The 24,312-nt window shown below is 38.4% G+C and overlaps 1 protein-coding gene across 7 annotated transcripts in view; it reads left to right on the forward strand.

Moving 5' to 3' along the window:
• TANC2 (tetratricopeptide repeat, ankyrin repeat and coiled-coil containing 2) overlaps positions 1-24,312 on the forward strand; it is a 649,103-nt gene that overhangs the window by 600,406 nt on the left and 24,385 nt on the right. For all 7 annotated transcript variants that reach the window (XM_074224430.1, XM_074224434.1, XM_074224431.1 and 4 more), the window contains 7 exons: positions 1,597-1,833; positions 5,089-5,274; positions 7,038-7,131; positions 13,451-13,584; positions 15,703-15,826; positions 21,480-21,655; positions 24,107-24,239. In XM_074224430.1, the coding sequence (XP_074080531.1) occupies positions 1,597-1,833; positions 5,089-5,274; positions 7,038-7,131; positions 13,451-13,584; positions 15,703-15,826; positions 21,480-21,655; positions 24,107-24,239 (1,084 nt within the window). The remainder of the gene's footprint in view (positions 1-1,596; positions 1,834-5,088; positions 5,275-7,037; positions 7,132-13,450; positions 13,585-15,702; positions 15,827-21,479; positions 21,656-24,106; positions 24,240-24,312) is intronic.

Here is a 24,312-nt window from a genome sequence, read left to right on the forward strand (position 1 = left end):
TGTGACAAAAGAAAGGTAGAATTCATACCTACAGTGTTAAGGAAAACTAATTTCTAAATGCTGGTAAAAACAAACAAATAAATAAATGGTATAGATGAATGGATGGACAAGTTATTTAATCCCTGTTTGCCTTATTTTCCTCATTTATAAAATGAACTGGAGAACCACACCAGTATCTTTGTCAAATGGGATCACAGTCAGACATGATTGAAACAAATGAACAACAAAAAGTGCTTTTTGGAACAGCTACCTGGTGCTCTAAGGCAATGGATCTGGAGTCAGGAAGACCTGAGTCCAAATCCAGCCCAAGATACTTATCAGCTGTGTGACCCTGGGAAGTTACTTAAACCTTATTTGCCTTCAGTTCCTCATTGGTAAAAATGATCTGGAGAGGCAAATGACAAACCATTCCAGTATCTTTGCCAAGCAAATAGGGTCACAAGGAGTTGGACATGACTGAAATGATTGAAGAACAACCAACACCTCAAAGTCTTGAGTATCCAGAAAAGTTCAAAAAGTTCAAAAACATAACTAAAAAGAAGCGTTGTTGTTGTTGTTTGTTTGTTTTTAATTTTTTAGAAAAAGACCAATGCCATCATGTGATGTCTTAACTTGTATGTGAATTGAATTTAAGGAATTGATTGAACTCAAATAACATACTCTTAATTCTGCTTTCAAATATTGAAATAGGACTATAATCACATCTATTCAGAAGTTTCCTCCAGTAATGCAGATGGCCTGGGGTGGCACAGTGGATAGAGCACTGGCCCTGGAGTTAGGAGAACCCAGGAGTACCTGGGTTCAAATCCAGCCTCAGACACTTAATAATTAACTAGCTGTGTGGCCTTGGGCAAGCCACTTAACCCTACTGCCTTGCAAAGACTAAAAAATAAAAAAGTAAATAAAAAGTAATGCAGATGGCCTACCATGAGCTCATCACAGTTAACAGGAGGAACTTTGCTATCCACCTGTCATCCCTTATGGAACAGTAGATGGAAAATGTTTCACTGACTACATATTTCTGAAGTTTAGCAGTTGAGCATGGTCTCATCAAGGGATAGTGTAGGCAGTTTCTAACTTATATTCCAGAAATTCATTTATAAGTTATTTTTGTGGAACTCAAAATACATTGCTTATACAGTGTTAAAAGTAGCAGATAAGTCCCTACCACAAAAACCTTCATGACCAATAATATACCCAAAGTACAGTACCAATAGTCCTATTTTAGTTTCATCTATCTACCATTTATAAAAATGCTTTCTGAGTAATAGTTTAACCCTTTTTCCCTGATAATGACATCATAGGAGAGGGAGAGGGAGAGAGTAAACATGCAACAACCTCTTAACCCTGACCCTAATGTGCCTAAATGGACTCAGAGGAATCTGATTCTAGTTTTCCTACTCGAAATAAGGTCTCTTAAGTGCCAAACACAGCCAGCAGAGACATAATGGATTGGTCTGGGGAAAGCTGTAATATATATTTTTTTAAAAAAACCAGTGTTAGTTCTGTCCCAGGTCCCAATTTCTTAAATAACAATGAGTCCAAGAGGGTATGAGGAGCTCTTACTAATTGCTTTTTTTTGTTCTGTCTTTTCAGGTCAGTCGATTGCTGATTTTGGGAGGTGCCAACATCAATTACCGAACAGAGGTTTTAAATAATGCCCCAATATTGTGTGTCCAGTCACACCTCGGATATACAGAGATGGTGGCCCTGCTGCTGGAGTTTGGGGCTAATGTAGATGCCTCTTCAGAAAGTGGCCTTACTCCTCTAGGATATGCTGCAGCAGCTGGATTCCTAAGCATTGTTGTGCTGCTATGCAAAAGACGAGCTAAGGTAATGTTTCTAGATTTGTTTCAGTGCCTACGCTAACTATTTCTTCCTTTCTTTTTCTTTCCTACTTGAGCAGATTCAACATCATTCTATATAGTTGCCTTGCTGGTTTACATGGGGTTGAGAGACTATGGTATATTTCATTTAAACTTAGATCAAGGATGATACTGGCAGTGAATAAATCATATTTCCCCCATCATCTCAAACAGTGTTCTACATAATCTCAAATTAATAATAATTATTATTAAATAAATTTATCTATTGGTTAAATTAATATTTACTAAATATCTTCTTAAATAAATAATAGAAAAATGGAATTAATAATAATAATAATAATAACATATCCATTTCACTACCTCATATAGTGTTCTACAAAGTTCTAAAGGACTCTGAAGGTAACAACCTTTGGAAAATTATGTTAACCAGTAGCACCAAAGAAACAACAATTGATTATTTATCCTCCAGATAAGTACTTCTCTATCTGAATAAAGTAAAGGAACAGGGAAACTTCATAGGAAACAAATGTCACCAGGAGCAGCTAGGTGATGAACTGCATAGAATGTTGGGTCTGGAATCAGCAAGACTCCTCTTGCTGAGTTGAAATCCATCCTAACTTTGTGAACCTATTTAACCTATTTGCCTAAGTTTCTTCATCTCTCAAATGAGCTAGAGAAGGAAATGGCAAAACACTCTTGTATCTTTGTCAAGAAAACCCCAAATGGAGTCACAAAGAGTCACACACAACCAAAATGTCTAAACAAGTGCCACCTATTAATTTATTTTCCTTTTCAGAAGGAACTACTGGCAGACCAGTAGTATTATCAGCTTGATTATAAAAACACAAGCCATCTATGAAAGTAAGAAAATAGCCTTGGACACCTGATATCAACAGGAAACTACTTCCCTATGGTATATACATACATATATATGTGTATGTATATATGTATGTATGTATAGGAAGTGCTTACAGGATCTCAAAAGTAGAATCTTGACCAAAGGATGGACTTGTTATGAGTAAGTAGGCCTCACTAGTGACACCTAGAACTGTTTCCACAATGCAAAACACACTTTAATCATTCCATCCAATTCTCTGAGAATTTCTGCTGATTGTGTATTTACTTTGTGGTCTTTGAAAGGTCATTGGTGCAACTGTACCCAGCTTCAGACATTTAGTGAAAAGAAAATTGCTGGTCACACCAGTATCATAGGCTTCTGGAAACAGTTTGTGGTTTTTTCACAAAGTTTTGTTTCAGCCCTGAGAGCAAACTGGATTTAAGTGGTTTTATTGTGAAACATAAGATAATGTAAGTGACCTCTTTGCAAAGCCAGTTTTTGGAGCTTGTTCTAAGAAATGTGATGCCCTTTGCTGATAAAGAATCAGGGAGGAGGTTGGACCAGAGAGTTTTTAGCATGACCTCAAAGCATTTGGACTCTTACCACCAAGTGAAAAGAGGTAAATATTTATTAAGCATCTTTTGTGTGCTAGACATTGTGCTAAACTCTTTATAGATATTATCTCAGTTGGTCCCACCCTATAAAATAGGTCTTTTTATTATTTTTTCATTTTGCAATTGAGAAAACTGAGGCCAGAACACTATTAAGTGTCATACTGCTACTTGGTATCTGGGTCCAAATCTGAAACTCAGATCTTCCTGATTCTAGGCCTTGTGCTCCATTTGTGGTATTGACTGTATCCTTCTATTTATTTGTAAGTCTCATTTAATTTTAATAGCTGCTTTTGAACCTCAGACAGGCCTTCCCTACTGCTTGACAATTTTTTTTTGTATCATGTTCCTTCTCCATTTCATTTTCCTCATTGATTGATTGTCCAAATTAAGGATAGTACAAAGGCTCTTCATAAGTCCCCCATCTCTTACCCTTGCTGCCTTTACTCCTCAAAGATGAGTTTTCCCTTTTTTTTAGGTTTTTTTTTTCAAGGCAAATGGAGTTAAGTGGCTTGCCCAAGGCCACACAGCTAGGTAATTATTAAGTGTTTGAGACCGGATTTGAACTCAGGTACTCCTGACTCCAGGGCCAGTGCTTTATCCACTGTGCCACCTAGCCACCCCTTCCCTCTTTTTTGATGAGAAAATCAAGTTACTCAACAAACCCTCCTTCCTTTCCTTCAGTTTTCCTAAGATCACATGAATATTTTTAGCTGCTATGTAACTCTTTGCACTTCCCTTGCTCCAAAGTCCATTGGAAACACCTGGAAGACCCTAGTCAAAACTTGTGGTTTGTGGTTCCCTCTCCCTTAACTCAAAACCTCTAGACCCTGCCCCTAACCTTCCTACCAATGCCATCTTCTTTTATCCTTCTGACCAATCACTGAACTCTTGCGTAAAGGAACCATCTACTCTACTCCAACTCTTGAGCCATTTTTCTCTTTCCATGGTGATGAACTGGCCCCTTACATTACAGGCTCTCAACCTCATTGAATATCCATATCAATGTACCCTGAGGTCTGCTAGAGCTTGGTATCTGCCCTTTCTCCTCCCCATAGGACCTCCTAATTTTTTCAGCCACTCCACAACTGCACCTTCGCTTTCATCTTTTTGCTTGAGCTATTTTGTCTTATTCCAATTAGAGTATGAGTTTCTGGGAGCAGGGGCTATGTCCTCTTTACATAATAGTACTTCTTGGCTTAACCTACATCAATTTCAAGCACAGAGCTAGGGGAGCCTGGTACATTGAACTCTCACTAGCCCCTGCCATTTTGAACATATCCTCAGGACCATGAATGGAGAGCAGTGGTGAATTGGTCTGGGCCACAAGGCTGGCTGGCCTCCCTGCTTAACAATTCATAGTATGAGAGTCTTTTGTTTTGAAAAGCCATAAATTGGGAAACTCACTCTGTTCTTTTCTTCTCTGTGGTTTCAAAGACTATTTTAATCTGATGCAGGCAGCTACAATCTATCAAATTTTAATCTAAAAGAAACTGTGTAAGGATAAAGGGGCTTGCCTCAGGAAAACAAAAATGCTACAGCAGAGATTGTTTTTGTTTTTCCTTTTAGTGTAAAAGCAATACTATGATTAGGAGCTTATCCCTAGAGAAAAAATTCAGCAGTTATATCCAACAGATTGCCTAACCAGGGAGGCAAAGCATCTTCCATTTAGTGATTAGCACAGGGATTGAAGGAGGAGGATGCCAAAAAAATGCCATATTATGCTTCTCTGGGAACGAAGTCCTAGGAATTCTGTCAATGCTCTGACTTCCCAGCCACAAGACTTATTCTCCTCCTGTCTCCTCCCTCTTAGGTGGATCACTTAGACAAAAATGGTCAGTGTGCTCTGGTTCATGCTGCACTCAGAGGCCATCTGGAAGTTGTCAAATTCCTGATTCAGTGTGACTGGACAATGGCTGGCCAGCAGCAAGGGGTGTTTAAGAAAAGTCATGCCATCCAACAAGCCCTCATTGCCGCAGCCAGCATGGGCTATACAGAGGTAAGAAATGGGATTTCATGAGTTTATTTTGTGGGTGCTAGTAGAACTAGGAGGCAAGAATTTGGGTAAAAGGGTTAATTTATTAGAAAGTTATAAACCAAAGGTACTTTAGTAAAAATTGATATGATGTTGCCTTTATAATCACCATTGTGGTGTGCTGGATAGACACACACACACACACACACACACACACACACACACACGCCACTCTGCTCCCCAAATATCATGAGCATTTGACCTGGTTATTCCAGTAGTTTTAAAATATGGGCCCTCATCCTGTGCCTTTAACTGGTAGAAGTATAATCTGGGAGAATCTATCCCAGGGAAGTAGGTCTCCACTGGATGCACATCTGACTAAGGAATGCTGAGCCCAGAATATAGCTGGATCCTTGGAGAAATAAAAGACTACTATAACTGCTTTCATTTTTGATATTCCCAAAAAATATGGTTATTTCCTATGAAGAGTCACTTATAAAAATGCCAAATTATTTCACTACCTGGACTTGAAATTAATTGAGTTAGTAACAATCATAAGAAACCTCCTTGGAGTCTGGAAATAAGTCTAACAATCCCAGAAAATGAGAGAGAACAAGTTTCTTCCTCCTTCCTCCCTTATCTCTTCTCTCCCTTTTGGTCTGTTGCAATGTTACATACTCACCAACATGCCTCCCAGAACCAATAGTATGTATATTATGTCACTGTAGCCCTGAATTCCTATTTTCCTCAATATATGTATTGAGATAGTTTTCCCAAATTAGCCCTAACCAGTCATTAAGATTTTCATGTCAGAATGTATGAATTTCCTCACCTTTAGTCACATATCTGTTTAACGATAGTGTGAATTAGCTGCAGGTCAAAAGCAGCTTCTCTTGCCTACCAGGTTTGTAATGATGATTTCACCTGCCACCTGGCCAACCTAAACACGTCAGCATTTCTTTAAGAGTATTACATAATTCAGACTTTACCTTTGTCCTGGACTGATTTGGTTTTTATTGTACCATAAATCTGGGAAACTGACAAAAAATGGCATGGATTTTACTAACTGAGAAAGATCTAGGAATGCTTGCTACTCTTAGGTCACCTGGTGACCTGATGATAGCAGCTTCTGGGGAGATTCATGGTAGATTTTGTAGACTTCTGAAATTGAAAGGTGAAAATCAAGTCCAACAGATGTCTGAGCAGTGGAGCTCTCCACTGTTAACAAGAATAATAGGCAGTACATTCACTGTAATGGAATTTAATAATGAGACCTTTACTTTCAGTTTGAAAATTACAGCAGTACTCATTTCTTGTAACCATACTCATTCCTTAGTAACTTGGTCAATACCTGCAGTGGTATCTGCCAGAGACCACTCAATGGAAGGTGGAAAGAATGCTGATGCTGGAGTTATAGGACCCAGATTTCAGATTTTTATTTCTCCATATCTTTATTTTCTCTTACTTATTTTCACAAAAGAAAATACTGAGTATATGATTCATTTAAAGTTGAAAGAATCAGTGTAGAAAAGAACACTGGGTATATAATTTATGTTATAGAAAACTTGAAAACTACTGATCCATTATATCCTAAGATAAATGTTCATCTTGGTGACTTCTGATTGGCTTTTCTCAAGACCATGTGTTCCAAAAACTTGTAATAATAGGAAGTTCACTCCAACCTGGATATCACAAGCGCTCTTCTAGCACTATTCAAAAGGCACCAGTCAAGTTGTCAATACCCCCTATCACTGTCAAGTTTAAGCTGATGCAGAATTTTGTTTCAGATTGTCTCCTACCTGCTCGATCTTCCAGAAAAAGATGAAGAGGAAGTAGAACGAGCCCAGATCAACAGTTTTGACAGCCTCTGGGGAGAGACAGGTAACTTCCACAGAGATCTTTGCTTTAGCCCTCTCTTGTCCCTGGGTTTGTTTAGAACCTCTTTACTTCTAATCCTCCTACCCTTAGTGGGTTTCTCTCACAACTTTTTGTTGGAGGGTGATAGTGTCATCATGGTAGTCACAATGGCTAAAGCCCCAAAATTGTTCACTTTCACTTCTCCTCTTTGGAACTTTCCTCATTCCCATTACCAGAGTTCTATGTGATATTTCTCCCTGTTGTTTTCAATATGTTTGAGAGACTAAAGGTTTCCTTATACTGTACCAGAGTAGAATAGTAAAGAATTGTTTTTTTTTTCTTTGACCCCTTGGAGTAGCTAGGGAAGAAATGTTTTCCCCATGAAAGTAATTCTTGACCTTCATTTATAAATTGAAATGTTAAAATAGTCTCGCTACCAGCCCTTAGTGTTGCTTGTCATGTTGCAGCTTTATAGGAAAATTAAAACTAAACTATCTATATCATCTATAGAAAAAGCTGATGCAAATCCTAGAAACCATTCCCCTTGTCTCTTTTCCCATCATTCTGTAGCAGAATAATTCTTTGAATTAGCTGAGCCTTGCTGTACAAGTAGGCTTTTTCCTTTGTTCTTTATGAGAAAATGACTGTCAGCTTCTCCTAAGTCTAAATTGGGGAATAATAGCAGTAACTTTTGTAGTATGTATTAGAAGTCAGGTCCATGAAAACCATGGTTTCACCATAGATATGCCTCTGCCTGTCTGCCAGGACAATCATGCACATGTTCAAATGGTCAGTTTTGAGGGGGTTGTTGTCCTAAGCATGGAGAATGTTATTTGGTTTAAGATCATTGTTATTAGAAATAAGAGATCCCATCTAAAAGTAATGCTGACTTATTGGATTAGGAAATTCCTCCCAGAGCAAAATAACTAAATGGTTCCACTGCTTTCACTAGCAGCCTGAGGAATGATCTATAGCTCAAGAATTTGCTTTTTTAGCATTTCTTCTTTTAGTAAGACCATATACAGGCAGATAAGACCACCTGTCATAAAAGCCTGACCCTGAAAAAGTCTAGAGGTTCAAGAAAATGATCTTCCCACAGCGACGGCAATTTTTAGACTTGGATAAAGGACTCCTTGTCTCTCTTATCAGTATATGACCTTTTCTCCACCTAAGATGCTGCAAAATACTGGAGCAGTCCTATTGTTTCCAGGAATACCAGCTGTTTCTATCACTACTGTTGAGGCTGAAAGAGTGATAGCCATCTGGTGAGGGCAGAGACGGGAGGAATAAAAAAGATAATCACAGTAGTGGCCATAAGGTTCTCTTAGCTCCATAGAAAAATCCTTAAAAAGAAACAAGAAAGTTATGTAGGGTTTACTCTTTAAATGACCAAGATTTTTACATAAAGTGAATGTGAGTCGCTGAATGACCCTGATAGTCAATTCACTGAGCTGGATTACCCTTCTCTATCACCTATAGTACTTCAGATGTCATTTTATATAACAGATTTTCTAAATCAGGTACCTAGAACATCATGGTCTCCTCCCACTTCTCTGTGCAACTGCTCTACTCTATCCAATCGCACCTTCCTTCATCTAGCTGTCATCATCTAGCTAATTTCATTTCCACCCACGGACTTCTCATGGGCAACATAGAAAAAAAAGGAAGTTAAGTGACAGAGTACTCAATGTTTTCTTCTCTCCCTATCTCAGGACTATGGACCCAAATCAGAACCAGCCTTAGAGATCTGCTAATATTTGCAAACTTTCCTTAGGAGGACTGGCTGTTACAGGAATTTCCTTATTAAAAGGATAGTGGGGGGGGTGGCTAGGTGGTGCAGTGAAGAGAGCACTGGCCCTGGAGTCAGGAGTCCCTGAGTTCAAGTCCAGCCTCAGACACTTAATAATTACCTAGCTGTGTGGCCTTGGGCAAGTCACTTAACCCCATTGCCTTGCAAAAAAAAACAAAAAAAATTGATAGTACAGAAGCTGCCTTAGAGCAGCTCAAGTCCCTGGGGAGACCATGAAATAAACATAAGCCTGGCATGTTCTTTTGACTGGCAGTGACTAATATGTATCTTCTCTGCTCAACTTTCATTGGATCCACATCCCCAGGCTAAATGGTAACCACACCAGTCTTTCATGGTTATGGAGGATACAAGAGAGCTGGGTTTTATGTAGATCATTTTAAACTTCTTCCTTATTTACTCTACACAGTCTTCCCATCTGCAGATTACTTCCTCTGTCTACTTCTATGTGCCTATCATATGGTTCCCATGGAAAAAGGAGCATGAATAATTCAAATAAACCTTAGCATACTGATGAATCAATGATCAAAATCTGTTACAAGTCTTTAGGAAGAGATTTAGCATACTTCTTGCTTTAAGATCTATTTGTCATTTAAAGGACTTGGCTTTACCTGGAAATTTTTCTTAACTTCAAAAAGGTCTTAATGATTTTTTTTTATTTCAAAAAACTGTGAAATAAAACCAAAGTTAAGTCTATGCTTACAGATTTTGAAAGTGGATCAGTCTGACTTTGTTCTGTGGTTTGTTGTTTGGAGTGAAATACTAATTTTAATGACACGATCTACTCTCACCTGAATCTAAATCCAGATTACACCCTAACATAAGCACCAACAAAGATACACTAAACCAAATCCAAGTAGAATACAACTTCCAATATAAATATAATTTACTAACTAGTATGGCATAGGTTTTCGAGGGAACCATAGTATCTTCTCTAAAAATTGAATTCTTTGAGATTTACCAAATCTTTTAAATAAAAAATAATAGTGGGGTGGCTAGGTGACACAGTGGATAGAGCACTGGCTCTGGAGTCAGGAGTACCTAAGTTCAAATCCAGAGCTCAGACACTTAATAATTACCTATCTGTGTGGCCTTGGGCAAGCCATTTAACCCCATTTGCCTTGCAAAAAAAACTAAAAAAAATAATAGTACTAAAATTTATTAATTCCATATATGGGCCAGGCACTATGCTAAACACTTTGCAGTTATTATCTCATTTGATCTTTACAACAACCCTGATAGGTAGGTGCTGTTATTATCCCTATTTTACAGATGAGAGAACTGAACCATATAGAGGACAATGACTTACTAAAGGTCACAATAAGTATCTCAAACTGGATTTGAATTTAGGTCTTTCTGATTACAAACTATGCTCTCTGATGTCTGATAACTACTTCTAGAATAAACAGTTGTCAGAGAAAATTCAGAAGTGCCCATTTCATTAAATATCATAAGGTGCTAATAATTGCTAATAACTGTCCAGCACAACACAGCTCTTGTACTCCCTCTTGCGTCACAGCCAGGACCAAACCTATGCCTAGAACTAGAGGTTTTTCATGAACTATTGAAATCTATGAAATACTGAAATTAAGAGTCCCAGGAAACATATCTGTATTGCATGATGTAAGAGAACTTCTGGGTCAGATAACATTCTTATGTCAGCCATCTAAGGCAAGAAAAGAACTACATTACTCTCAAAGAGAATTGAATCATTGAACCCCCTGAAAGAAATTCAACAAAAATGAGAAGGATTGATTTTGAGAAGTCTAAAAATATAAAAAAGTATAACATAACAAGTCCAATGCAGGTCAAATTTATTAGGCTTAAGTTACTTTCTAAATTCTTCACCAGTAAGATATCACAAAACTTCTTTCTCCTGGGGAAAGATACTTGAATGTTGCTAATATTAAAAATTTTTTAAATAGATTGGCTTTACATAAGAGTTAAACTAATGATGGGAATCAATCAAGCCCATAAATAAAAGGTGTACTTTAACAGTTAAGTAGGAGAAATTGAAATTGGTAATTTTTTTATCTGATTAAATTTCCAGATTTGCAGACTAACATATTGGTTTTGCTGAGCAAAAGTTGTTTTCCAATTTGTGACTGAGTGAGAAATGCCACTACTCGTAAGGAGCTGAACCTATTTTCTTCATCAGCTCATGAAATTATCCTTCTTTCTCTTTAAAATAAAGTATCACTAGGGGCAGCTAGGTGCTCCCGTGGATAGAGTGCCACCCCTGGAGTCAGGAGGACCTGATTTCAAATCTGGTCTCAGACACGTAATAATTGCCTAGCTGTGTGACATTGGGCAAGTCACTTAATCCCATTGCCTTAAGTTAAAAAAAATAAAGTATCACTCCTGCCATCATCTCCTCACTGCAATAATTTCAGCATCCTTCTTACCTCACCCCTTATTACAAGAAACAAGTTCACATTTTTGGAGTTCCTTGGGGAAATAAAACAACCACAGATTTCATGGAAGAGCTTAGAAGAAAACATAACTACAGGTGTCTATTTTTTTTTTTATTGAAACTGTGGGCAGTGGGTGACATAGCCATTCAGAGAATCCTCACCATTTTGTATGTTTATGTCACAAATAGTGAAAAAATGGTATAGATTAAGTCTTTGTGTAGCAAAGAACTGAACTTTCCTTTAACATTAATAGTTGTGTGAAGCTTACTGTATCCCTCTCTTGTATGGGGTCCCAGAGTATATCATCCAGAAGAATAAAAGTCTTTGTCTTGCATCATTTCCCTTCTTCAAACATGAGACTAAAAGTTCTGACTCTACTAAAAGAGACAAAATTGATTAATGGTTGAAAATGCATCAGGAATTTAATTCAAATGAAGAAAGTTGACCCTGGCTTTGGGGCTACCATTCTTACATTTAGATTCTTTGAGATGTTAGGACCAAGGGATTATTAATGTGTGGCAGATATTAATCTGCCACATTCAGGTTCCCAGAACCTGTTTGTTTCTATGATTTTTTTCAAAACCCTTCCACACTGTCACTTATGTTCCTCTAGATTTCTTCAACTTCCAATAAGAATTAAATAAATGACATCCTAGTGAGACAGAGATACTTTAAAGAGAATGCAAGGTAAATAACAAGCAGTGAAGAGAATTATAAGGCACAATTATAAAATCTACCTCCGCCCCTATCTTTAGTCCTAAAAGGTGTGTGTCCACTTGGTTTTACTTTATCACCACAGCATAATAATCTGTGGAACAGAAAAGGCTATTAATAATTTGTGTAGTAAATGATGGCTTTAGTCTAAATCATTTCTTGGCATGAACAGAGTAAAACCACAGCATCTGGCAAAGGCTACTTCAGATTGGAGATTGCAGAGGGAGAACGGGAATAAGAAAATAATGCTAACTCTGAGAGGGAAAGCTCCCCTGAATCTTTGTACAATGCTTCTCTCTTGTTCTTTTTCACCATGCTCCTGGTCTGCCACAACAAACCTTATCTCTCTCTGAAACTCTCTTGGAGAATTCTGTCCAACCTGTTACTGAGGATCCTACAAATACCCCTATCTAATGAGGGCCCTCATTGCCTAGGGGACCAAGTCCCTGAGTTCAGACACTGGTATCTTTAGGCTTATGATAAAATCAAAAGGAATTTAATTTTAGAAATTTCTCTGCTCACATGAGGAGAAAAAAATGAAAGAGACTTAGTTACTCTGCAGGTGATTGGTCAGTTTGTTTTTATTGTCCCATTAGCTGCAAATTTGTAACCAGTGATTTTTATTTGTTTCTTTTTAATATTTTCCTTTTAAAACTTCAGTTTTGATTAAGCCAGTGTCATGAAATAAATATCTAAAACTCAATTATCAAAAAAATGCAGTTTTAAATGAATAAACAAGTATTCACTAAGTACAACAATGTTCAAGGCTTGGGATTACAAGACATTCTTTGCCCTCAAGTAACATATTTTAATAGGGAAATATATCACATGAAGGGGAGTCAACACCATGGTAGACAGTTTTGATCTGGGGACTCACAGAAATTGTGATTGGAACCCAATAACAGTAGATTATCTCACATTTTCCTAGAGTAATGATAGTATTGATTTGATTAATGTTCCAATAGCAAGAGGTAGAAGGGATACACAGTGGCACAGGAAATGGCAAGATGCCAAGTTGGGCAGACCTTGGTTTCCTGGATAGGAAATGAAGCATGGTATGGATTTTCTTAGATATATTGAGTTAGGTGAGTTTTCACAAATCAATCAAGATGGATCAGCCCCAGGGAGAATTGCCAAGGTCAGGTGTATCAGTTGGAGGGGGGGGGGGGTGGAGGGGTGGATTGTCTCTAGTGGTCCAGTTCCAGAGGGTCATGATTTGGGGGTGATGGGAGGCAGCTTCAGGGAAAATGGCAAAGTGACTTTATTAGGCCCTAATTTCTTGCAAAAGTAATTGATTTCAATCAAATAGTAGTTGCATTCTTCAAACATCATATTGGCTGCCATATAGAACTCAGAAACATGAAAGGATGAGAATAGACAATCCTCAAACTATAATTTTTCCCCTTAGCCCTGACAGCTGCAGCTGGAAGGGGCAAACTAGATGTGTGTCGTCTTCTTTTGGAACAAGGTGCAGCTGTAGCCCAGCCAAATCGGCGAGGGGCAGTGCCCTTATTCAGCACTGTTCGTCAAGGTCATTGGCAGGTAAGTGAAGTTTATTACTATATGAACCTAAGGCAATCCCAACCTAACATTTTTTTTAGTGTAGAATCAATGGGCCACTAGCACTGCTTCCCTTAGTGTAGGAAGGAATTTAATCTAGAAATTAGATTGTTGGTTAATTGACTATCCTGTTTTAACCAACTATATATGTCACATAGAGACTACAGTTTTTCAAGAATTAGAATACATTTAACATCAAAACATGGAGCCTATTTGGTCTTTATATGAATATTTAGAAAGCACTTTAGGGTTGTCATTATGGTCACCTGTTAGCACTGTGCAAATAAGATGAATATAGAAGAGAATATTGGGATAAAATTGTGCCTGCCTTATGATCCACTCTAGAAGTTATATCTCTAAATAAATCCTTGCTATTTGTAGCTTGTCATTTGTCTCTTCTTACAACAGTAGAATGCAGAAAAGCAAAAAAAAAAATACCTTCATTTACATGAACTTTCAAGTTTTTTGGATTCTGAATAAACACTAGTTTCTTCTACAATGGGGGGAAGGAAGAAGAGGAAAAGAAGGGAGGGAGGGAATGATAGTGGTAACAACTTTTGGAAATATCTGAAAAAACAAGAAGACCTAGAAGCTGAACATTATTGAAGATAAATGAACAAAAACGTCTTCAGTTATGATGACTCATTGGGTTTGCAACTTTTAAAATCTGATACAGTAATCATTACACAAAGAATTGCTTTCAAAAGTATTCTCCCTTTATACAGTTACAATTTCTGTGGATTTCTGTTGTAATTGGATACTACATTATGGCAGTGGTTCCCAAATTTTATATAGCATATTCCTCACTTTTTATTTTTTTACCAAAAAATACTCTGCCATCAACTTTGCAAAAAAACTATGTAAATAATTTTGACTCATTTTGTTTGAATAAAAGTAAGAATTTATGATATTTTTCTCACACAAAGATATACAATATACAGAATATAAAAATAATGTAAATAATCACTGTGCTGCATTCAGTTAAAGGATTAAAGAATCATAATATATTTTATCTTTGAGGAATTGAGGAAACTGATGCCAAGAAAAAGAAAGTGAATACTCCAAGGTCACAAAAGTATTAAGTGGCAACGACAGTATGTACTTCAGGTCTTATGTCTCCAGAGCCAATACTCTCTCTACTGTGTGATCCTGCCTTGGAAAAGGAAAAAAGGAAAACACAGTGATAGCCAGCAACTCCTCAGATCTTTAACCTCTATTGCTAGGACATCATAGATACTTGAGATGTAGTGTGAGGAAAAGACATGGGATAGTGGCCTTGTCCGCAAGTGTCGACTCAAACTCTGACCATTCTAGCCACCTCCTTTTACCTGCAGGTAGAAATAGAAAAACTGAGACTGGTGCATAAAGAACTAGCACAAGAGCGACCCTTAAGTGACTTGGCACCTGAGTATGAAAGGGTCTCCATGGGCAGTGTTCACCAAGGGCAGCAACTTTGGTTCTGATCATATCTGGACAGTGTTTGCAGAGGGGGAGGCCTGGGATTCCTATGAGGGTAGGAGGAGAAGGGGCAGGAAGAGGACACTTGAAGTGAGAGCCCACTGCCTGCAGTCCAATACGGGCTCCTTTGCTGCCATCCCCCACCATTTAGAATAAATTCAGTTTTCGTTTCACTTTTGTTGATTCTGATTTGAACTTTGCTTTAATCGGGGAAAAGTGAATATATTTATACTAGAATTGTACTCAAATTTTTTCAGTAATTTTGGCTAATATTTCACAATCCTCCCTGATAGCATCTCAGAGTCCCTCAGGGAGGAACATGTCCCACAATTTAAAAAAAAAACACTGTATTGCAAATTATTTCATTCCCTTCAATCTTTGGTGGTTATTTTCTTAATTCACTTTTTCATTTTGTGACAAGTTACCTGAATCTCTCTTCTCAAGTCCCTTGTTTGTAGGTCATGGAAACTCAGTTTAAATTAAATTTTACTGAGAACTTTACATACAAAAATGGTGGGTGACAGATGGTCAGTCCTGCTTGGTAGAGTTTTGAGGATTCACTTAATATATGTGGAAAAATTCATGTGTCTTCACAGAAATCTTGCTTCAGTACTGTTGGTCCCTGTTTCTCTACATTCACAGATTGTTGACCTGTTACTCACCCATGGAGCTGATGTTAATATGGCAGACAAGCAAGGCCGCACCCCCCTAATGATGGCAGCTTCAGAGGGCCACCTAGGGACAGTAGATTTCTTACTGGCACAAGGTGAGTTCTTCTTCCACATTAGGAGCCAAGACCTAGGCTATCAGAGCCATGTAAATCCCAGCATCCAACCTAATTTATCCATGATTCCTGGATATTCAAAGAGAGAGTAAAGGAAGGTATTATTAGTTCAGTGTTTGGGAACTTAAAAGAAAAACTCCAAGAAGTTATGACATTTGCATTGCCCTTGTCTCATTAACAACTGTAGATTTCATTATTCCTTGGCATTTTATTTTGTCTCAAATTTTATCATCCCATATGACATTTACCATCTTAACTGCTAACAGTCAGCATCATCTTGTTTACCAAGAAGGCAGATGCAATATCTGGCAAATAAAGGCAATAGGACTATGTTCTTTTTAAGCAGAAATCAGAATACAAGTACAGAGAAAGCTCTTGTGTTATTTCACAACCCCCACAAATTTTTTTGTTCTAAGAAGGATATTAGAGAAAGTTAGGTTCACACTTAAGTTACAAAGCATTTCAGACCCTACTAGTTCCTTCTATATTCTACTAACCTCAATCATCTCCAATTAAAAACAATATTTAATTTTTATAATGGCACTTTTCAAATATTACCTAATTTGATTCTCATAGCAACCTTAAGATGTAGGCACTAGTATTATTCCTTTTTAACAGTGTAAGAAACTGAAGCAAACAGAAGTCAAATGACTTACCCAGTATCCCACATCTCATTAGTGTCCAATGGTAGATTCAAATTCGGGTTTTCTTGACTCTAGGTCTATGTTCTATGCACTGTGGTGCCATCTAGCTGTCTCTGGGAGCATAACTGTTATATGGGTGGTGATTTCTAAGAACAAACTCCAGAAAGAAGATAGAGGTCATCCTTTCATGCCCAACCCAGAAGAATCCATATTATCACCAGCATGTAGTGGCATTTATTTTTGATCCAGTGAGACTGGATTGTTGATTATTCTAGTTAGTATATCTATAAGTAAATATTGGACCTCAGTTTATAGAACTATATAGACATACTTAGGCTATCCTACTCTTACAAAATCATACCCATGCAGGATGAGATAAGAGCAGTTTTTCCTTAGGACTGTTGGAAATCCTTTCCCAATTCTCAACTTTTCCAAAGTCAGAGAGATTTCATGACCCCCTAAGCCAGATCCTCCAAGAAGCTTTAGCTATTGACAACTTAAGAGTAACAGGGTTATGCCAGGATCTGTGGATCATTCCCAAGGACATCTAGCAACTCTGACTCTCTAGCACCAGCTTCTGAACTGAGAAAGATCTGGACTTCCATTGATTCTCCCTGCCACAACATGACTGATTGAAGAACCAAATTCACTAAGTGGTACAACAGTAATCAACTTTATATAGCTACACATTGCCTCCCGCATGCCAGCAGAGCCTCACTTAAAAGCAGACTCCAAATGTTCTTTCTTTTTCAACAGTGGAAATGAACTAATCCCAAGGCTATTTAATTTCTCCATGGTAATAATAGGTGATTTCTTTTATGAAACTGTTATAGAATGATTTCTCATTCTTTTCCTTTGTGTTCTTCATACTTCCCATACCTCTTGTTTTTTTAGCTCTAAATCTATTTTTGGATTTATAGGGTTCTGCTTTCCATGGTTTTTGGAAACCTGAAACCTTATTCAGTTGGTTTAGCCCTTTCTATCATTTCGGGAGAGCAGACCTTATCATGAGAATTTTTAAGTGCTGCACCTGGGTGGCCTTTTTAGAATTCATTCTGTAGTCAAAATTATCCATTAGAATCAATGCTAAATTTACAGATTACACTTTAGCAATAAGAAAAAATGTTAACTCAGTACATAAATAGCAGTTGTTAATATCAAAGTTCTGATTTCTTCCATTCCCCCATGAGAGGCAGAGAACTGTAGTTATCTCTCATTACAGATGGAATGATGGAGCATTTGGGCAAGCTCATTGCTAAAGGAGCCTCAGCCTAGCAGGAGCACAGTTTAAAAATGAGAACTCAAGTCTCTTATAACTGAGATTTTGAGTGAAGGGAAACTGGGAATTGTTCCAAGCTCACAAAGTTGATCTCTAATTTAGTTTTTTGTTCAGTACTTTTAGTTGTCTGTACAACTCTTTGAAACTTTATTTGAGACCTTCTTGGCTTATATATTGGAATAGTTAGCCATTTCCTTCTCCAATTCATTTTTACAGATGAGAAAACTGAGGCAAACCAGGTTAAGGGATTTGCCCAGAGTCACACAATTATTAAGTATCTGAGACCAGATATGAACTCAGGAAAATTGAGTCTGCACTCTATTCACTTTGCCACCTAGCTGCCCCCCCCCACTTATTTAACAGATGTTACTTTTGAGTAATAACAATGTGTAAACATTCATGTTTGTTGAAGGAAGGAAGGAAGGAAGGAAGGAAGGAAGGAAGGAAATCACTATTAAATTATGTTGAAAAGTACAAAAGAAGTAGAAAAGAAAGCTTGCCATCAAAGAGCTAGTATTCTAGTAAGAGAGAATTATTGAAATCAGCACATAAAGATGTTCCAAATGGTTTATCACAGAACTGAAGAATTTAAATTCAGAAGAGAAGGAAACAAAGGCTAAATTCAGATGATACTGAATAACAGCAAAAGGCATCCAAGAGAAAAATGAGTTTTCCAGCATTCTTCATTACTTGGATTTATGTGCTTTATCTAGACAGGTTTCCTTTCTTCTTGATACAATCATCTGGTAGCAAGATGATACTGGGCCCATTAGGGTCTACCCAGTATGTGGTAGGTCCAGGTCTTCTAGTCTTTCAGGACCTCTAAATAGGAAACATATTTTGGGAGCATCAATTTCATCAACAATAAGCTCTAATCAAGCACCTCTGAGGGGTAGACCTGAGGATGCAAAGAGGAAAGACATAACCCCTCACCTGTAAAAAGAAAGTGGTTGATCTAGATCTAGATGACCTCCAAAGTCCCACTGAAACTATCAGCCAACAAGTATTAAGATTTACCATGTACCAGACACTGGTGATAAGAAGGAAAAAATCAAAAACAGTCCCTGCCCTGAAGATCTTACATTGTAATAAGGAAGGTAACATAAGATGCTTGACTCCGGACTTCCAGCCAAGATGGCAGAGAGAAGACAGGCACAGTTCTAAAGTTTCCTGATCTTCCCTTATAAATAATATGAAACCTCTTAACAGAAATCCAATCGACAAAACCCAGAAAGAAAAGCCAGGAGACAAACATCCACCTCAGGATCTGTCTTCTGTGATCATGGGTGAGTCTGGGTGCAGAGGACAGACTCTGCAAGGAGCACAGACCACAGGGACTTGGCTCAACTAGGGAGCAGAGGCATTGGTAGTGGCCCTTATCATCCAGAGCTTGCCAACAGGGCTGGAGGGAGAAGAGAGTTCCTGTGCAGGAGAGTTGCAGACATCAATCCCTGGGCTCCTCTGGTCTGGAGGAACTCAAAGCCCACACCTCCATTTCAGCTAAAGCCTTTTCCCAAAACAAACACAATTACCATTACTGACTACTTCTGTCCCAGGTGCAGGTGTGTGAGCAGCAGAACCACCTCAACTGTCAATAGGAAGAGTGAGTACCTCACCCCAAGGTATAGCCCACTATTGATTGAAGACAAAAGTATTTAACTGTTTAAACCACTCCCTCCAGGCCAAGGGAGAGGGCCTCAATCAAGGTCACAGACACTCCAGAGAAAGAAACCAGCACCCCCTACTGTCAATCTGGAGATATTACATTCAGTGAGTAAAGCCTCTTAGGGATCCGGACACCAAACCTCTGTGAACCAGCCCCTCCCCAACACAAGGTTTTAGGATAATGAAGAAAGGCCAGCAGAAAGGAGGGTCCATAGAAAAATTCTGGGAAGGAAAAGACACTAACTCAGAGAGACCTAGAACTTTTGAGGAGAATATGACTTGCTCTCCAGCACAGAAAGACTTTTAAAAATCAGTTGGAAAATTTGGGAGAGAAAATTAACACCTTGCAACAAGAAAATAAATCCTTGGAAAATACAATTGGAAAAATGCAAAAAGAAAAGAATTCTCTCAAAATCTCAGTTGGTCAAATGGAAAACTTTCAAAAATAGAATTGACCAATTGGAAAAGGAGTTGCAAAAGGTAAATGAAGAAAATTCTTCTCTTAAAAAAAGAATGGAATCTGTGGAAACTAATGACTTAATGAGACAGCAAGAGTCTGTTGAACAAAACCAAAAAATAGGAAAAAAAATAGAAGAAAAATTGTAAAATACCTCATCAGCAAAACCACTGGCCTCGAGAATTAGATCAAGAAGGGACAACCTGAGAATTATAGGTCTTCCTGAAAACATTGAAGAGAAAAAAGACTAGACTTAATATTACAGGATTTAGTGAGGAAAGTAACATTTTTATTAAATTAATGATTAATAATGATAATAATATATGGTGGCTACATTTTATGCCACCTAAGTATTAGGCAGTTTGGTATAGAATTTCAGAGAAGGGAATATGTTAAAGAGGGAGTTGAATTTAACCTAAGCCTTTAAGAAAATGTAGAATTTAGAAAAAAAACTTGCACTTCAGGCAGGGGACAAAATAAGAACAAAAAGAAGATACATTTGATATATGAAGGAGAGAAGGGGCTATAATTAGATAGTCTGGAAGTAGAAAGGCAAATTGGGACCAAATTGTAAGAAGTCTTAAATAAGAAGTGTTTGAACTTTCTTTCATAAGTAGTTTGTAATATGCAGTCCAATCCAGTAAGTATGGTAGGGTGACTTCCTCTCACACTGTTCAGCAACATAGGAAAAAAGAATGAAAAAAAGCATATGAAGGGAATAAAACAGGATTGCGTTGGCAAGACACAAGTGGGAAGAGTAAATTAGAGTACAAGGACTGAGAATATTGAGTAATTGAACTGGTTAACCAAAGGCCAGGATTCGGAATGGAGGATAGTGAGGTGGAAGCAGAACTATTGACCTGGGGTAGCAATGAAGGTTGAAAAGGTAGAATGATTAGAAGTTAATGGTGAGAAGAGCAAAAAGAAGGATGGAACGTGAGATGTAGAGTTCCAACCAAAATGTCATAATCCTTATGAGTGATGGTGAGAGATCAAGGGTATTAGTTTTTGTGTGGCTGAGCTGGAGTGGAGAAGGTAATGAGAACTGAAGAAGTTGAAGTGAGAGACCAGATTGTTTAAGGGGACATTAACATTTTTTATTGAAGTTCCCAACTCCCTCCTCAATTTTCCCAGTATTATATTTATTCAAGTATATACTGTGCCTTCCCAGCAGAGTGGACAGATCTTAAATGCAGAGCCTGTTATATTTTGTCTGTATCCCAGTGTCTTACAAATAGTAGACCCTTAAGAAATGTAAATTGAATTTAAATAGATGATGTAGATGATAGAACAAGCAAACAGTTTTTAAACATTGAAAACGTGCTAGTCTCTGTGCTAAGTGCAGAACTTTTTCCTCACAAAAAGTTTATGAGGTAAGTAGCCTAAATATTATTATTTCCATTTTGCAGTCTCAGAAAAGGAAAGTGACTTGCAGCTACTAAGTATTGTAGCCAAGAGTAGGAGTCAAGTCTGTCTGACAGATCCAGCATCCTTTCCACTATACTATTCAACTTCCCTCAAGGAGTCTGCTTTCCTTCCTACTGTGATTTCTCATTTCGTTTGCCCCTGAACTCAGTCTTGTTCTTCTAGGTGCCTCCATTGCCCTGATGGACAAAGAGGGATTAACAGCCCTCAGCTGGGCTTGCTTGAAAGGCCACCTCCCAGTGGTACGCTCACTTGTGGAGAATGGGGCTGCCACAGATCATGCTGACAAAAACGGCCGCACCCCTCTGGATCTAGCAGCTTTCTATGGAGATGCTGAAGTGGTGAGTACCCCCCCCTTTTTTTTTGGCAAGGCAAATAGGGTTAAGTGGCTTGCCCAAGGCCACACAGCTAGGTAATTATTAAGTGTCTGAGACTGTATTTGAACCCAGGTACTCCTGACTCCAGGGCCAGTGTTTTATCCACTACGCCACCTAGCTGCCCCAGTGGTGAGTAACCTTAAAGAAATGATAAACACTGTCTTTGTGAACATGGACCACAAGTTAATAGCAGTTAATACTGTCCGAAGCAGATGATTAAGGATAAACATGAGTTACATCAGCTCTTACAGAACAGAGAGCTTGGGGGTGGGGGTGGGGGGGTCTATTTACTGAAATTCAGTAATTTCCTGTTCTCATATTTGACTGTCTATTGAAGTGCAAAAAACAGGGGCAGCTAGCTAGGTTGCACAGTGGTTAGAGCACCAGCCTTGGAGTCAGGAAGATCTGAGATCAAATGTGGCCTCAGATACTTAATAATTGCCTGGCTGTGTGACCTTGGGCAAGTCACTTAACCCATTGCCTTAAATAAATAAAAAATTTTAATTCTAGTAATTATTTAAGGCAGGTAATTGTTGCAGCCTGAATAAAGCTCCTTGCTTACCTTTGATTCCCCACTTCTCTCTCACCCAGCTATCCATTCATTTGCCAAATCCTGTCATTTCTACCTGCACACAGTATGTCCCATGTCTGACCCCTTTTCTCTATTCACACGGTCACCACTATGCTAGATCAAGCCCTCATCACCTCTTGTCAGGTCTCTTGTGAACGCTTCCCCTCCCTCAGCAGTCTCCCTTAGCTACCAGTGAGTTTTTTTTTTTCTAAAGCACAGGTCATTCTTCTATTGAGAAAATTCTAGTAGCATTCTTTTCCCTCTGTAATAAACTATGAATAAAATTCTCTTATTTGACTTTTAGAAGTCTTTACAACCTTACCCAAACCTACCTTTCTAGCTTTATAGATAGATGATAGACACAAAGATAGGGCCCTTATTAAGTACTTACAATTAAATACCAGATACTGTGTATTAAGCACTGAGAAGATGGATATAAGCAAAAAAAAAAAAAAATCTACAGCCCCTACCCTCAAAGGGCATGTAGTCTAATGGGAAAACATATAACATATAAAAAGGAGCTAGAAAGCCAGGGGATGAAGTCAGTGAGGGGAAATTGAGATCAAAGGTAGTAAAGAAAAGTTTGGGAAGTCAGGAGTAGATCTAGGAGCAAAGGGAACGTGGATGGCCTGGGTATCTCTTGAAAAGATAGTTTGATTCAGGGATTCATTCATTAGAGGTGAGTGTCCAGAGGATTGGAGATGGGAGTGAATTATTATACATTACTCCTCTCTATGGTTCAACCACATTGGTCTTCTTGTTGCTCATATATATGGTGCTCTATCACTCAGTCTCTCATTTCCATATCTTTTAACTGGCTGTTAACCATGCCTTGAAATGCATTCCTTTCTAACCTCTACCTTGTAAAATGCCTTATTTCTTTCAAAACTCAGTTCAGGCGGCACATTTTATATTATATCACAATTCTATTACTGTCCTTCCCTCCCAAATTACCTTATATTTAGTTATCTAAGAATAGTTTCCCCAGGAGAAGGGGCCACTCTATCTCCTTTTCACTTTGGGGCCAATCTACACTGGACCTGGGTATGCATGGAATAGAACAGGTTTGGTCCTAAGGAAACCTTACTTTGAATGAGAGACTCTAATACTCCCTTTCCTCCTACTCTTTGGTTCCTTAAGGCTCTTACCCCATAACTCTGGGGAGGGGGGAATCACTTCAGGTTTAGAGTTTGACTCATAATAGGCACATGGATAGATGTAGGTCTCACTCCAAAGCCAGGAGTGGAAAGGTATTTGATGTATAATATGACATGAGTATAGGACAAGAATTTATTTCTAGACAAAAAAGAAAGGCTAAACATAAAATGCTCACAATCCCACATTGGGGGGATTGTAATTTAATATAATTATTGGTGGCCAAATGGATAGGCTGAGGGATTTAAGAGTCAATAAGACATCTCTCTGTTCTTACTTTCCATATCTGTAAAATGAGGGTGCGTGGAAGGGGTTAATTGGGTTAGATAGCCACTGAGGTCCTTTCTAGCTCTAAATCTATGAGGACGTTGAGGTTTAAACCTCATCAAAACATTGAATAGGTGGATTATTTTATTTTTGCCCTGACCCTTAAACTATCCCCTCAAAATCTCTTCTAGTCAACTAGACCAGGGCTTGGGCTCCTCCTCTTGTGGGTAGTTATGTTTTTCAATGCAGAAACTCCTCCTATTAATCATCTCCATAAATGTTTGCTGTTTAACTGGTTGGTTATTCTCACAGTCTGGCTAAAACCAAATTCTGAAGAACAGGAATGCAGTTGCTTAACCCTCCAATGGGTCTGTGCTAGCCCACCACCCCAGACTAATGATTGTTTTTATTTGATATCCTAGGTACAATTCCTGGTGGATCATGGGGCCATGATTGAGCATGTTGACTACAGTGGGATGCGTCCCCTGGACAGGGCAGTGGGATGCCGAAACACCTCTGTCGTAGTCACCCTTCTGAAGAAAGGAGCCAAGATAGGTAGGGGACAGGGAGAAAATGGTGGCCACCTGCAACCTGGGCAGGACCGGTCCTGCAATCTTTTGCCCCAAAC

Source organism: Macrotis lagotis, chromosome 2 (genome assembly GCF_037893015.1).
Source record: "Macrotis lagotis isolate mMagLag1 chromosome 2, bilby.v1.9.chrom.fasta, whole genome shotgun sequence".
NCBI lineage: Eukaryota > Metazoa > Chordata > Mammalia > Peramelemorphia > Peramelidae > Macrotis > Macrotis lagotis.